Raw genomic sequence first — 16,927 nt, forward strand, 5'->3', positions numbered from 1 at the left:
TTACTAATTAGACCACCAGCAACATTATTCTGTCTGGTTTGGTGACTTTGTGTCCTCTGCAGTCCAACTACAACAGTTTCACCCTCTGACAGCTGTGATGGACTTCATTCTCATTGTCACTCTTTTTAGGTCACCTCACATTACTAGATGCTCACAAATTACTCATTGGTCTCTTCTGATTAATCGTAAGATTTCTGTTTAATGTCTAAGCTTGATATCTATCTGTCTGTCTGTCTGTCTGTCTGTCATATGTAAACACATATGTAAATCCCAAAAATAAACAAACTTGAACACTGGTTCATCGGCCGATTAAGATCTGTAGTGAACTGGTCTGCTCTGACCTTGTTCATGAGTGATTGGGTGAAGAAAGTTCAAGTCTATTGGCTGTCAAACCCAGTAGGCAGAGCTCATTATCATACTATAAAATGGTGTTTTAAACGCTGTTTTGTTTTTGCAGTATATTTTATGGCGTAGTGAAAAATAAACGTCCAAAACGCCGCTTTTTTCGGCATTTTACAAATACAACGCGTTTCGTTTGAGGAGAATTCTGAACACTTTGACTTTGCATACCGTGCAATGGGAGTTCATCGTCTTGTCTGTAACCACATCCTCCTTGTTATCGTGCATCTTGTAATAATTCTTGTAATAACCGCTGTGGGGGTGTACATATTTGTCGGTCTTTGTTCTTGTTCACGGTAGTGTTCGACATTTTGTAAACTGTAAAAGTTACAGACAGAACATAAGGGTAAAGCAGGTGAGTTTTTAATCCGCACAATTATGTCGAAACTGAGCGTCGTACGCCATCTAATCAAACCGAATTAAAATTCGCAATGCCTTTTCTTACTCAAAAGGACTTGTTGAAAAAGTTAGTAATGGTTGTTTCCGCACATGCTGAGCTGCACAATGCTCGAAACATAGATGAGCACAATCTTTCTTTCAGTCTAGGTTTGCTAGGCTCTTTCCCTCCAGCATTATCCGCTCGGACTTTACCGAAAAAGAAGTTTAGGTCTGCAATGGGAGTCGATGTATTTTGAATAACATACACTAAATGACAGGTAAGATTTTGATATTAACCCTATGAGGTTGAGTTATTCTTTACAGCTGTAATTATTAGAATAGTTCTCTGTATATAGCATTATATCTTCAGTTTTAATTACTAGAGTATTACAGCATGCCCTTTTATAATAATAATAAGAAAAAGAAGCAGCAGCTTTAATTTATGTTTTTTTTTTTCAGTTTGAGTACAAAATGTTGAATTGCTTTATATGGAAAACGGATTAGAGATTTCATGATAAAACTGCAAATGTTAATACTACAAATTTCATATAAAATGAAAAGTTTAAATAAGTAAACTACATATTGTTCAGACGGAACATATAAATCCTTGTACAGAACTTGTAATTAAAACAAAAGAGCAAGGCAAAAGCAATACAGGTTAGACCAGAAACAAACAGGAAGAGGGAAGAAGCGAATGGAGATAGCACTCCTCTCCATCTCAGTGTAAGAGCAATAAACTACACCATATTGAACTGCACAACATCCACACTATGTAGTTTATTGTTTCTCACTTTCAATGCAGTGTAGCATTTGCTTGTGATGGCATCTGCTCAAAGAAGAGAACTTGCTGATGCCAGCACACAGGTAAGAAATGTTGGTTATTTTTGAACAGATACACTGGGAAATTATACTAAATACTACAATTATAGGTCATTTTTGTAATATGTAATATACATAGAGAGAAAATATGTCACCAGTCATCTAATTGTGAAAATGTATTGCTGCTTCTTCAATTAAAATAAATAAACAAATATATATATATATATATATATATATATATATATATATATATATATATATATATATATATATATATATCTCACTCACACACACACACACACACACACACACACACAGTATAGGACAGCAGGACTGTTGTGTTCTCTAGACTAGGCAAGTTTGAACACGTGGAAGGGTTGGCACCAGGCTGAGGCCCCCTCCGGCCACCAGAAGGAGGCCTTGAGTCAACCACGCCACTAATCAGGCTTAACACCCAACAGCTGGGCTAGACCTTATATAAGCCCAGTGACCCAGACATTTGGTGTTGGGTCTTTGCTAGAGTTTTGAGCCAAGCGCCCAGCCGGTAGCTCTGGGTATTGAGGTCTGTGAGCCCTTGTGCTATGCCTCTTTTCTGCTCTACAAGGGTGTTAGTGTTTTTACATGTTCCCTCCCTTCTCTAGTTTTCCTCTCTCCCGAGGCTTCCCTTAGCCATTCAAGTTCCTCCCTGTTTTCTGGTTTTATTTGGGAAGGTTTAGTTTGAGTTTTCCCCAGTGCGTCAGGGTTGCCACTTCTTCCCATGGCATCCGTTGTTCTCTCTTTTTCCCATGCTCAGCATGGTGTTTAGTTTTTTTCCTTTTGTTTTACTTGATCCAGGCTCTAACTGCACACATCTAGCTGACCTGGGTTCAAGCGCACTTTACAATGAGAGGAAGTATGTTATAGTTGCATGTGCTATGGTTAAATATGTTTTGATATTGACACTTCCTTCTGCCAATTGGTTAAATGCAGAAGGAATGTGTGACCACAATCATAAGCTTTTTCTGTAGACCTTCAAAGTACCATTGTCCAACCACAAAGGTCATGATTTATTATTTTGTCAGTCAGTTGAGTTGAAGTTTAATTTGTTGTTTTTCATTGAAATAAATTCAGATCAGTATAAAATGAAATTGCTATCTAGGCTAACTTTTATTTAAAGGTCATAACAGACACATCAACAACAAAAAGCTGTTAAAATATTTGTCTTAAATTTAAATACCTTTTGAATTATTAATACCAGTGTAAATAGGGGTACTTCATCACTTTCACTTAACCCTACATGCATGTCCTCTTTTAACTGAGCAAAAAAACCAAAAAAAATCATACAAGCTTCCGCATTAAGAACTTAATCACAAACAAAGCACACTGCAGTTCATAGATGTTCAGTTTTTAAATAATATTAAATGCTCAATTAACTTTAGTTAATGATATGAATAATTTAATGGATACAACTCCTTCATCCATGTGAAGGGACTTTTCATGTGGTTGTTTCCTTTGGTTCAGCATGTGTCCACGTGTCCTTTGATTTCTTCTCGTTTTCAACGTTGCTGTTTCCCGTTTCAACTGCACCTCGTTCTCTCCCCTAATCAGTCTACGGATTTATACTCCTGTAACAGCCCGAGTGCCGCAGGGCGAGGAGTGGGACACAGACTCTCTAGAAGGACACATATGTTTATTAGACAAACACTAATAACAAACACAGTGGCACTCATACGAAACAGGCAAGGTGAACACGTGCAACCTTGAATACAGCGTACAAACATAACATGTAATGAACGTGAACAGGCTCAAAGACCGCCAAAGATGCACACTCCCACATAATTGCACACAGACGTTACAACAGTAACCCGGCACAGGTGTGCGCTGACTACATAGGCGTGGTTACTAACGAGATGACGTGTGAACGCCCACTGCGCCCACTACCAGTGGGAAGGGGAGTGTTCAATGACAACACCTTTGTTAAACATGCATGGTAATTAAGCTAAAGTTAAAGAACATAATTAAAAACTTTTTTTTTTGTTTTTAGTCACAGAGAAAAGTATTAGACATAGATATTGATTGTGCACATTTTGTCCATTTTTGTGAATTCACTGAAATGTACATGATTTTTTTTTTAAAATACAAAATAATTGAGTTTGTTGAGAGATGCTTTACTTGTAGATGTTCATAATATCATTCCACAAATACTTTGACTGATATTTCTCTTTCTTTTAGAACAATGCTACCAGGGCTGACTACAACCATCTTCCAATTACAAAATGGACAAAAGAGACTGTTCACATGTGGCTTTGTGATGTGGTAAACATTAACCAAAAACATGCAGACAAGTTTGTTGAGGAGGAAGTATCAGGTGAAGATCTAGCATGCTTTGAAAAGAAAGACCTACTCGATATGGGAGTAGAACATGGTCCAGCTGTTAGGATCATGTCAAGATTAAAGAAACACATAGCACAATCTGAAATAGCAGCATCTCACCAACATGACAAGGAAATAACACAGATAAACAGACTGAAAACTGTTACACCTCAAATGGAAACTTGTACAAAGGACAAATCTGAGAACCAAAGACACTATGTTCAGGAAACAGAGACAGGCCATGAGGTATGTCTGTTCCGTTTGTTTGACTGGGTGAATGTTATGATCTAATATGACAAATATCAGGTACTTTGTTTAATCTCCTTGTAGCATAATGAAGTATAATCATTTTGAATCTGTAGTTCGTAATATTTGCTTGACATCACACCTGTCACTGTGACCGTATTGCTGACATATATCAGTTAAGACAAGTGGCCCCACGCAAATTTTTAATAAAGAATAGTAAATTAATTTCTGTGAGGTAGTGTTGTAGTCAAGACCACTAGAGCAGAGTCCAAGTCAAAACCAAACCATATTGGTAGTCGAATCTGAGTCAAGACTGAGACCAGGAGTGACCAAGACCTGATTAAGATTTTTTTTTTTTCATAATATAAAAGTAAAAAGAAGAAAATGAGTTTATAATTCATTGAAAATTCATTATACATATGTATTAAATAAATTACATTATTGTCATATATTTTGTGAGCTATCACTTTTAAGTAATGCCTGCTACCCATGTTCTCTCAGGTCAGCCACCAAGTCTGCGTAGTTATCCTCTATGTGCTTATAATGGACTAAACATGCTAATAAGCTAAACACAACATTCCATGTATGTTGTCCCTGTGACAAACTAACTTTGCATGCAGATAAAGTAAGCTTCAATGTCCAAACCTCCACACATAATTTGCAACTAGGATATTTACCTAACCACTGTCCAAAGTTTTGTGGAGTTAGGACATCGTAAGTCACTCCAAGCAAATATTTTATGATTTACATCCATTGCCCACAACTCTTACCAAGTGATTCTCTGCTTCTCTAAATTTTTCAGACAAAGCCTTGTTTTCCCTGCAAATCTGTTGGTGCATACCCTGCATCCTCTTCCTGTTCACAAATAAACTAGTAATCATTCAATCATTCACCTTGTCTATGGCGATATGGCCTTATTAACATTTCCATGAATCATCTGACCCAAGCCATGCGCTTCTGTTTTACACACGTCCTACCACATCCCTATGCTATTATGTGCACTTAGATAAGTGCACCACTGCTCGCAGATTCCACTTTCTCATTGCTTTTATGACGGTTGTAGTCACTTTTAGCACTGCGTTCTTAGACCCTAACAATATCTCATGACTTACCTTAGCACGTTTTAAATTCCTCAACTAAACTTGTCAGTAGCAGCACCCTTCTTCCATACCATGCCACACTACTTAAACAACATGACACTTCTAGCCACTTCCTTATATCCTTGGTCGTAATCCTGTCTGACCTCTCTGCTTTGGTAATTGAAACCTCATAAACCATCAGTGGCCATCTAATCCGATGCAACAAGTCAAACTACAGGCACCACAATCTACCTGGTAAAAAATTATTTCTCAGTGCTATTAATAGCCTTCACCAGTTCCATCTTCAACCCCACCACTTGCTCTTTATTGTTTAATGCTGCACCATCTACCTATATGCTTAACTATTGTTTCCAGTATAGAAGGTATTGAGAATCACATTGTTTCTCCTGACTAAAATGTTTAGAACCACCTACAGTCTTCCATAACATGGTGGTTATTTATTTTGTCCAAATTTGCAAAATTAGGCTGTATTATAATAATAAAATTGCTCCATTCCATCACATGTACTGGGAAACATTTCAAAGCACTAAACATTTTTTGTGCATAAAGTCCTGTACATGGAAACCTGACTAATGTTTGTGTGCTCTGGGAATTTATTGCATTTAAGACTTCTGAACTTCTTGGTAATGAAAGAGTGTACCCCACTCCCTTTAGTCACATACCCTTCATTAAACCTTTCTTCATAGCCTTATTTATGAGCATTTATTCTCCGTGAGTAAAACAAATGAAATTAATAAACAAAAAGACAAAAACACTCAGTAAGGCTCATAATATGGTGACAGGAGAGACTCAAGGAGAGTACCTTTGAGCTTTAAATAAGGCACAGGTGCTTGTGGTTAATAGTTGGGTGACTGGGAGCAGGGCAGGTTGGGAGTGTGTGTTTGTTTGTGTATCAGTGGCCATGCGTCTCCTGCTGGGTGACTGTGTCATTCACAGTGGCTGAGTTAGTGTCTCTGCAACCCAAAACAGCCTATGATTATCTTCTGAGTTTCAATTTTGCACCAAGAACTTGCATTGTAGCTGCTGCTATGACATACATCTAAAACAACCAATAGAGAGAGGCGTAGAATTACACACAACTTATGCCAACTGTAAATAAATGGCAGCATGGAGAAATGAAAAAGTATGTGGAGTTCAAAACAAGAATGTATTTCTCCTCAGAGATTTACTATGACAAAGTGAAAAATAATACAGCATAGAAATAGGCCATGAATTAATGTTTAAAGAAGATATGGATGACAAAAGGCTGCAGTTTTCTAGCATCATAAGTTTATCATCAGAAGATGTGTATAAGGTTTTTGTTGTTTTTTTGTGGGGGGTGCTACAGCTAATTTTCTTTCTTCTTTTTTACTTTACAGCTCAAAAGCATGCCTTTTACAGTGCTTCTTAAATATCTTAACGAACTGACAGAAGAAAACTTCAAAATGTTTAAAATATACCTAAATGAACCTGTGCTGGATGAATGCCGACCTATTCCTAAATATCAGTTGGAGAAGCAAGAAAGACCAGAAATTGCTCTCTTGATGATACATTATCATAGAGAAGAGGATGCTTTGAAAATAACCAAATCAATATTAAAGAAGATTCCACGAAATGACCTTGTGGAAAGGTTGATGGAGGATGTTGGTAAGACAAATCAATTAATGACCTTTAGGTTCTCAGGCACCTTGATGTTTGATAATTCAGTTACAGTTGTTCATGGAAGTTTACACACACTAATCATGACATGAATGGCATGATGACATGAAAGGCAATATTGGGCTTACAATGACATCCTCTAGCATTTCTTTTCCTGGAGCCGAATGAGTGTACAACATGCACCTTAAACGGAAAAAAAACAAGAATTTGGTGCACAATTTTAAAAAAATTATTTATTTATTTTTGGGTTGGGGGGGTGTTCTGAAATCACAACAGGAGCAAAAATATACATATAGTAAACCTCACATTTTGACCAGTTGCTTTTGGTAGCCATCAACAAGATTTTGGTAGAATTCTGGTTGGATATTTGACCACTCTGCTTGGCAGAATTGGTGAAGTTCAGTTACATTTGTTGGTTTCCTGGCACTTGACCAGACTTTTAAGCGCAGTCCTCATATTTTCAGTAAGGTTAAGGTGAGGTTGGCAACTCAATCTTTCTTATCTGAAAAAACATGTCTCCAGAAGGCTTTTTCTTTGTTTGTGTGGTCAGCTGCAAACTTTAGTAGAATGTGAAAATGTCATTTTTAGAGCAAGGGATTCTTTCTTGGACGCACTGCAATGAGCTGCAATGAGTCCTGTCACACAAAGCTTTTTTATGTGGGCACAAAGAAACTACCCACTGTAGTAAATCAGTATCACTAATAGGAAGTTAAGAGGTTTTGGCTTTGGCAAGTTGTAGACGTTTTGGAACTTTCAGCAGCACTGAATGAATAATCTAAGTGGATGTATGCATATATTTTTTGGATCCTGTATGTGTAATTTTGACTCTTTGTTGATTTCAGAAAACTAAAAAGACATGAGTTGTACACTTATTCTGCCCTAGAAAAAGAAAACTTTGAAGAAATCAATGAAAGCTCAATATTGCCATGATATTCATGTTCAATTAGATTTTTTTTTTTTGTTATGTATTTTTATTCATAGACGAACTACGAATTACAGCAACAGACATAAAGAGACCAGTGAAAAGGGAAATGAATCAGGGTGAAAAGCTCAAAAACCTGCTGACATGTGGAGGATCCACACTGGGTTACTACAGCTATTTTGTCATCATAATGAATGAAAGCAAGCCTGACCAACTTGAACAACTCCAGTTTCTTAGCAAATTGAACTTGTTTTGTGTTTTTGACTTTGATCCCAATTCAGTTTCTAAAGGTGCATGTAAAGTATACAGAGAATCCCGAATTGCAAATCTGCATTTTCCAAACCAGTTCCAGGGAGAGGCAAGTGAAGTGCTTAAAAATCTAAACCTCTACAAACAAACCAGTTGGGTGTTTTGCAATGGAAGACTTGACCTTGACTCTGAATCTAGTAGGAATCTAGACTACCAAAGGTGGTTAAGAGGAACTCACAGAGAAATAGAGCAAATGGTTTCATTTATCTTCAGACCTGAAATTCTTCCTGATAGAAAATGTCTTGTGATATTCCTTCTGTTTTCTGCTGTAGAGTCAGAGAAAGACCCCATTTTTGACACATTCATGACATTCCACAGGCAGTGTCGAGGGGAAGAGAACATTATTCATATTTGTGAAAATGAGGACTCATTTGAAAAATGGCATACTCTCATTCAAAAGAAGTACGAGTTTGACATCACCAAGCAGTCTATCTATAAACTGGATTTCAGCCAAATTAATGGAACTGTAATGAAACTGGGACCACACACACAGCCCTGTGGCATGTTGTTGCCATCAGCTGGATCTAGTTCGGTCACTCTGCGACAGAAGGATACAGATATAATGGATGCTTTAGACATCTTGTGTGAAAACGAATGTGAGAATGCTTATGATGTAAATAGCTCAGCCTTTCAAGATTTAAAACTCAAGGTTGAGGAAGAATTCTATAGAGGAGGGAAGGTCAAATGGTGGAACTTCTACTTCTCAGAGAAAGAAAAATCCAAGCCATTTATCAAACGAGACAAATATGAAGCTGTCAGATTAATTGTAACATCTCAGATTAAGGACCCTAAAAGTACATGTGTCATTGTGAATCTTTTTCATCATCCTGGATGTGGAGGGACAACATTAGCAATGCATGTAATGTGGGACCTTCGAAATCAATTAAGATGTGCAATTCTGAAAGACAGTTCTATTTCTGAAGAGACGGTATCTTCACAAGTTAAGTACCTGTTAAAGTACGGGAAAACTGATGAATCTCCCCAGGTACCAGTCCTTCTGTTGATTGATGATTCCAAAGATACAGAAGCTGCAGAAAAGCTAAGGAATTGCATTCGTCGGACCTTAGATGAAGATTGTGCTTTCAAAAATGAAAAAAGTACAAATTCGCTAGTCATCCTTTTGAACTGTGTTCGCACTCACTTCCCAGTAGATCAATTCAAGTGCTGTGAGACAGAAAGACAATACATAACAAACGAACTAACAAAGAAAGAGAAAGATGACTTTGAAGAAAAATTGCAAGAACTCAAGGAAAATCATAAGAGACCTGAAAATTTCTATAGTTTCATGATCATGAAATCAAACTTCAGTAAGAAGTATGTTAGAAACGTGGTTTGTAATACCCTAAAGGATCTCAACAGGGACACCAAAGAAGCACAGCTCTTCTCAGTAATGGCACTGCTAAACTCATATGTTGCTGAGTCAGACATTTCTCAGTCAATCTGTGAAGACTTTCTTGGGATGAAGCAGTTCCATTGGGGGGAAGAATATGTTCTTGAAAGGATGAAGCCTTACTCAAATTTACTTATTGGATTTAAGGTTGATCATTGTGGGGAATACTCTGCCATCCGTATCCTACATCATGACATAGCGTGTGCTTGCCTAGACGAGCTGGATTTGACATATAACATAAAGAGAAGTGATATTACCATGGATCTGCTGCATTGCAATTTGTTTTTCAAAACTGCACTCGGTAAAGATGCTTTAACACTCTCCATTCAGCGTATGCTGATTGAGAGACAACGCAATGTGGACAATGATAGGGGCACTCAGTTTTCTCCGTTGATTGAAACAATCCACACAGATGAGGGAAGACAAAAAGTTCAAGAAATTTTTACAAAAGCATTAAGAAGATATGAGACAAGTGCTTCTATACCCCAAGCCTTGGCAAGATACCTGTATCTTTACAGCAGAGATTTCTCTCAGGCCCTGGAATGGGCTGAAATTGCAAGACAAATCACAGAAAATTGTTTCACTGTTGATACGATAGGACAAATCCATAAAAATCATCTGAAGTATGAGATTCAAAGAGACAAGGAGCAGGAGACTCCTGAAAATCTTGACAGATACATTGAGCTTGCTAAAAAAGCAATTAATGCCTTTCAGAAGGCACAGAAACTGGCAAAGACTGAATATAATCTTTATGAAGATTATAATCTAACACAAACCTACAACCAATATGCAGACATGGGTCTAATAGAAGTAGTGCTCACAGTCCTTGATATTATCAGCAGCCTCCCACTTTTTAATGGAACAGATACAATGGCACGAAGGTACATGCAGAGCTTCCTCAAAGGTAACATTTCCATGAGAAGCATTTATTTTAAAGACAATGGCATAAATCATAAATATGCAACTGTTCTAATGAATCATGAACCATTTCTTCATGAACTAAGGAAACAGGCAAAGACTAGCTTTGAATTATTTGATTGTTACTTTTCTTACTTGAAGAGCAGAAAATTTGAGGAGGAGCTAGACTATAAGTGTAGAAGAAAGATATCACAATACTTCAAGAAGTATATTTCATTTTTCTGCTCAGATGCAGAAAGGTCACAAGAGAAAGAAAGTAAGAAAATCCTTAGAGAGAGCATGGACATTGAGGCAAATGAAATTTTTCTGGAAGAACAGAAAGCTGACACTTTTCCTGGGCTGCTTCAACACTTGGAGGACAAGAGTGGAGAAACAATGGAAAAAATAACAGGATCCTATAATTTTTTACATGAGCACTTGAAGTCCAGAAATCCAAAATTTAAAACAAACCTCATACTGGCTAACATAACCTTGCACCTCATCAAACCCAACTCAAAGTGTGCAATTAGTGAAAGGGATCTCATCCATCTTTTGAAAGAAATGTTGCAAGAAATAGGAGTTCAGTACCCTTTTCCAGAGCCCTACTACTTGGCATTGCTCTTACTTTGGCCTTGTTCAACATCAGATTCTGCTGAAAATATAGGAATCTATGTTAACTCCATACGTAATTCTTCTCGTCGTCGGCTACCTACTTCATTACGTAAGAGAGGTGCTATTTCTCATTTTTTGCTGGGCAAAAAGTCAGGATTGAAAAGGCTTGTTCCTAAAGCAAAACTCTACTATACGGACGAACCAAAAGAAAGCAACAGGGCTTGGCAGAGTGGAAAAATCTTCAGTCAGAAGGATATTCAAGACTGTCTACTCCGTGTACATGGAACAGTTGAGCAAGGGGAAGTTTATACTGAGTATGGTAAACTGAAGGTCCCAGTGCACCCTGCCTTCCTTGATTCAGTGAGATCTGGATTCAGTACCGAAAAGGTGTCCTTCTACTTGGGCTTTGCTATGACTGGCCTACTTGCATATGACATTCGCTATGAAAGTTAAAAGGAGTTATTCACAATCAAAATGAAGAAAGTAAATGCTTATTAATGTAAGAGTTGGGGACATTGTACATTTATACAGCCTGTACACAAAAAAGGAATCTTTTGAGAGCAGATAGTTGAGGGAAAGGAAGCTATTTAGAAACTAAAAGAAAGGAACACAAATTGGATGCTCAGTACAGTAGATGGATGTGGAAAAATTTGATTGATTTCAAAAAAGGAAAAAGGCAATTAGACATAAATTTAATAAGAGGGACTGAAAATGAACTGTAGAATGCAAAGAGGTTATTTGGCAAGAACGCCTTCCTCTCTGTGGAGAAATGAAACAAACAAACACGACAAGGACTTCAAAGTTGCAAGATTTTGGTAAAGGTTTGCATAATCATTCTATAATAATGAAGCAACAAATATATTTACCTGAATGGACAAAAATGTCTCTTCTGTCAATATACTCAAGATAAAAGGGGGAGAAAAATTACAAAAGTATAACAAGTAGTCTAATTAGTTTAACAACTACAAATGTCTAAAGTTAATCAATGAAACAAAAATCATCACATGTTTTATTATGCTGTCTGAGTGTTAACTAATAAGAATATTCTGGATCTCTGCATTTTAAGCTTCATTTTGTTTCAAGCTGAGTGTGACATGATCTGAAGACCAGCAAACAAATCAAAGAATGAAAATAAAATAAAAAAAGGTTGTGTGGGGGTTAAAGCAGAATAGAATTAAATGAATTACAAATACTACCATGGAAACAAATGTAGGATAAAAGTCAGAGGCTTGTCCCTCAGGACACAAGTTTGCCAAATGTGTAAATGCGGACACGGGTGTGACCCTCTAAGGGTCAATCAGGTAATTATTAAAAATCACCTGCCATCAAACCATTACTATTTCTTTATCATTGATACTGGTGATACTGTACACTTGTATACCTTGTGTACATGTTTAAACATACATGTTCTTTTTTTTATTTTTATATTTATAATCAGAAGGTGTCCTTTGTTCTTGAAGTAATTAACAGATCTTACCTAAATGAACTCATCAGCCAAATAATGCAGTATTAGATTTGAGTTGTTTATCATCTAAGGCCATTGTAAGTAGATTGTAATTGTATTGTAAGTGCATTGTAATATAGGGCCACTGTATTCATGCCAGAGAATCTTACAAGAAAATGTCTATCCCAAGGTAAAAGTGTATTTCAGTCAATATGCATAGTAAGATAAATTAATGTTAATGGTGTGAAAATAGGTAACAGTTCATGTAAATGGTACTTCTCTCCTGTGCTAAGTCATAAATTGCTTTGTGTGTGTTTTTTATTAAACATTGCTCCTCACATGTATCCAGCTTTCTTGAGTGATTCTTTTTTTTTAAATTCATTTATATAAATCTGGAATGTGAAATGCAAAATTATAAAAAAATAATGAAAAGTCCTTATGTGTCCTCAAACATCTGGCAGGTGCTATATTCAGAAACATAGTTAATTACATTCATTGATTTAATATCCTTTTGGACAAATATCAATATATCATTGTAGATAGTAGATTGGAAAACTGCAAACAACTGATACAATGATACAATCATTTTTCAAATGGGACTAAAAAATTACATGCACAGACACGGATAAAAAGGGCTATTTTTATAAAGACTAAAATATTAAAAGCCAGATTTTTTTTATTGTTGTAAAAAAAAATTTCTTTAAGGAGGAATTTGAAAGCAACATATATTCATTCAATTTCCAAATAGAGACCGTATTGACTAATTGAAAACCAAAGTGAACACACGTCGTGTTTCCACTAGAGGTCAGTAGAGCACCGTGAGGCGTTCTGTGCATTGGCGAGTGTGTAGACATACAGTTCTTTCGTCGAGCTTTGTTTAGATTTTGAGCTAAACTGAGAGAATAGTAGTAATGGTGATTGTGGGAAACAGTCATATTGGCCATGGTGTACAGGAATTCTGGATACACAACGGTCAGGCAAGTCTTACAACCACTTAGTCAATAGACAACCAAGGACAAACCCATCACCCTGAGGTTAAGTTGACAAATATGTAACCAATGTTTGGTCACAGAGTCTTACTATAATATGTTGAAGCATTTTCTGAGTTGCTTCCTTCTACCAGCTTCCACTTTAACTGGCATGAAGCATGTGCTTGTGAACAAGTCATGCTGCACTCTGAAGAAGCAATAACATTCATTCTCAAATATCCTTATCAATTAGTAGGGTAGGTATAGAGGGGATGTAGAATAGTGAGGCTAGGTTAATATGCCTTCTCTTTAAGCAGATTCCTCTATCTTCAGTAAAGTAGATCATATTTGTGTGTAGTGTAGCATAGCCGATCTCAGACTACTTATCCCCAAATCTGTCAGCCACTCAGACCCAAGGACAACCCCAAGACCAGGCCCCCAGTTTTAATATAGCCATCCACTGGCCTAGTTTAGGCTCAACCATTAGTGTCTATCAGAGGAGTGGCTGAACTGGAGTTATTTGACCATCTGCATACAGTGTGGAGTCTCTAGAGCAGAGTCAGTGGCACATCACGTGCAGGATGGTTCCTTATGTAAGATCAGATATGAGCTAATGAACTTGGTTCAATATGTGATGATGATTTGCCTGGGAGCTCTTGGTCTCTCCGTGGTGCTGACTGTGTCCTCTCCTGGGTGCGTGTGTTTAAGATAAGAAAAGCAATTTGTTTTTGTTTGTTTGCTTGTTGTTGTTGTTGTCGTTGTTGTTTTTAAGTACAAACATCAATGTCTTCTATGCTGAGTCATAGGTTGGACATTTGAGATACCAAAGTAGAGAAAGTTTGACTTAGTTCATATCACAAAGTTTAATTATGTTTAATTATGCTAAATTTGGTAAATGTAGGGTTACATGCTCTGTGTGACCATATCAGTATGAGTGAAACTAAACAGATAATTAATTTTCCAAAATGTCAGTCACTAAGGTCTTAAATCTTTATTACACTATCCTTCCTCTCTTGTGACCATGATGACCTTAAGATGACCTTCAAATCAAGTAGAAAGCTGACTTTAAATGGAAGCTGCTTGTCATCCCATGTTGGTATTTGTTGGTCAGGCTGTCATGGACTGATGCTTTCAGTCAGATCCTGAGCAGCAGGGGTCAGGGGCAGCAGGGGTCAGGGGCAATAATAGGCAGATACATGCTACAGGTCAGCAGTCTCCCTTTTCTCACAGGTCCTGCAGTGGCAACCAGACTGACTGAGTGATATGTGTAGACTCACTGACCTTCATGACCTTTGTATCAGTGCTGTGGTTCACTTTGGCCAGAATCTCCTTCACTCTGAGATTCTCTGGTCTGCCTCCTGGTTGTCATACTTCATGTGTAGCTGTGCACTGCACAGAGCTCTGCGTAGGTGATCAAAGGAAGGACATGATGAACCCAGCTAAGAATAGCTAAGAAGAAGTGTTAGTCCACAAGAACTTGCTGGATGTCTCTAGGGTACAGCTTCACTTGATAATGAGGGTTCGGAGATTTGAAGAGCTCAGCTATGTTAGTTCAGTTAGTCACCATGCAGCCCACGCAGATAAAATGTCATTATGGGCAGAGCAAGTCGCAAAAACCAGTGAAGTGAATCGGTGGCAAAAAAATCAGTGAAGCTAAAGTTTCAGACGTGGTTTAGACAAAGAATCATGAGGCGAACCTCATTTCAGAGACTTCATTCACACATGATACTGAACCTCGGTGTGTTATATGTATGAAATATTTTAGCTCTAGTTATTTAATTTCCGGAATTGTGAATATCCTCTGGTGATTGGCTGACTGTCATTGTGACAGGTCATGTTTACTCAAGAAGGGAGTCGACCTTTGGTTTTTTCAGGATTATTTGGTAAAAGGTTTTTTGTCAGGAAATTTGGTGTTATGTAATGTTTAAATTACAACTCAGACATTCACTGTGGATGAGGATGTATTGGACACTTGAACTGTACTCACTGCCTTACGCAATTTGGAATTTGGTCTGTGGTCATGACATTCCCATATTTTTCTTTTCCTGAGGCAATATTTCGCAATATGGAACCCCCACCCCCAGATGATAACAAACAGATATTTCACTTTGTCAGAGAACCTAATTAAATACACACATTTGATATATTGTTAATGGTGCTTTCTCATTTTCAAATGATATTTTTTATATATCAGATCTGGTGAACTGTCTGTAGAAACTAACAGGTTGACAGAAATGAATTTGACAATTCATTTTTCAACACTTCAAGTCAATGTGTCTGTGTAATAACTCTGACACTTTTACAGGGTTATCAGAAGCTTTCAGCCATGACAAGAAAATTACATGCATGACATGGCATATGGCATATGGAAACTAAAGTCCCACAAGAACATATGCATTTACACATTAATTGCTGTCATTCTATTCTTCTGGTAAAGACAGTCATGGTTATGTACATTATGCCATGAAGTTCTAAATTAGCATAGAACAAAAGCATTTGGATGTGACACTAGCATGTGTTTGCCATCTTTGTATCTTTTGCTAAAACAAAAACCTGAATGTATTTTTTTACATTCACCGAACAATATCATACTGGAACAAATAAATGAAATAAGGAAATGATTAGCATTTGTGCCTTATCTTTCCCTTGTCCCTTGTTCCCTGGCAACCATTCAAAGGACAGAGCAAATTATCCGAAGCAATTAGATCGAGATCGTCAAATGGCTCAAGAAGGAATTATAGGATCTAAACATTAACATGTATCAGTTAAGACCAAGATCCCTCTTGGAAGCGCCATTGTGTGAAAGACAGCTGCAATTCTATGGGGATTACTAAATCAATATCCTGGCCAAGCTTTAACTCCTGCTTTGATGAACTCATTATGGTGGGTGCCAGGATCATATTACATTGCTGACCTTCAAAACACATCTGAACACAATTAAAATGACAAATTAGCCTGATTTCCATTAGGGAAAGGCAAAAAATATGTGAAATGAACACAAATACACCAACAAAAATACCCTGACCACCAAATACATTTGCATATCCAGATAGAGAGCAATGGAATAATTCCTTTGGAATAATCATTATTCATTTTAAATTGTGTGTTTTTACACAAAATAAGGTGTTAAATCGAATAATTTGATGGGTCAGGTTGCTATGTGCTTGCTGTGTATGTTGATAGATGTAATTATATGGAAGGTGTCATTCCACAAACATCAGCTACATACAATCCAATGCATTGTTCATTACTTTTTGCATTAGGGCTTTGCAATTTTAGGTATACACTGTTAATGTTAGTGCAATAAAACTAGCAAAACTGTCCAAACAGATTTTTCCACTCAATGTCTGAGTGGCTGTGGGTGTTTGTCTTTCTACTTTTCCAAAACACTATGAGTAGGCAACCACAAAAATCTTTAAAAGCACTGGCATTAATTTAGCTTAAAGGTTTTAA

The 16,927-nt window shown here is 37.1% G+C and overlaps 1 protein-coding gene across 8 annotated transcripts; it reads left to right on the forward strand.

The window, feature by feature from the left end:
* The first annotated feature begins 438 nt into the window (after positions 1-438).
* LOC113577404 (sterile alpha motif domain-containing protein 9-like) lies at positions 439-12,850 on the forward strand. Of its 8 annotated transcripts, XM_027010033.3 has the most exons (6): positions 443-754; positions 941-1,055; positions 1,580-1,641; positions 3,808-4,194; positions 6,653-6,920; positions 7,914-12,850. In XM_027010033.3, the coding sequence occupies exons 3-6, from the start codon at positions 1,597-1,599 to the stop codon at positions 11,513-11,515; spliced, it is 4,302 nt and encodes a 1,433-aa protein (XP_026865834.3). In that variant the 5' UTR covers positions 443-754; positions 941-1,055; positions 1,580-1,596; the 3' UTR covers positions 11,516-12,850. The 8 variants fall into 8 exon arrangements, with proteins under 8 accessions (XP_081577006.1, XP_081577003.1, XP_026865834.3 ...); XM_081720874.1 differs by having other exon boundaries at positions 443-1,055; XM_081720875.1 differs by having other exon boundaries at positions 443-1,055; positions 1,585-1,641.
* Positions 12,851-16,927: the final 4,077 nt, after the last annotated feature.

This window comes from Electrophorus electricus, chromosome 9 (genome assembly GCF_041902795.1).
Source record: "Electrophorus electricus isolate QZ-2024a chromosome 9, ASM4190279v1, whole genome shotgun sequence".
Lineage (NCBI taxonomy): Eukaryota > Metazoa > Chordata > Actinopteri > Gymnotiformes > Gymnotidae > Electrophorus > Electrophorus electricus.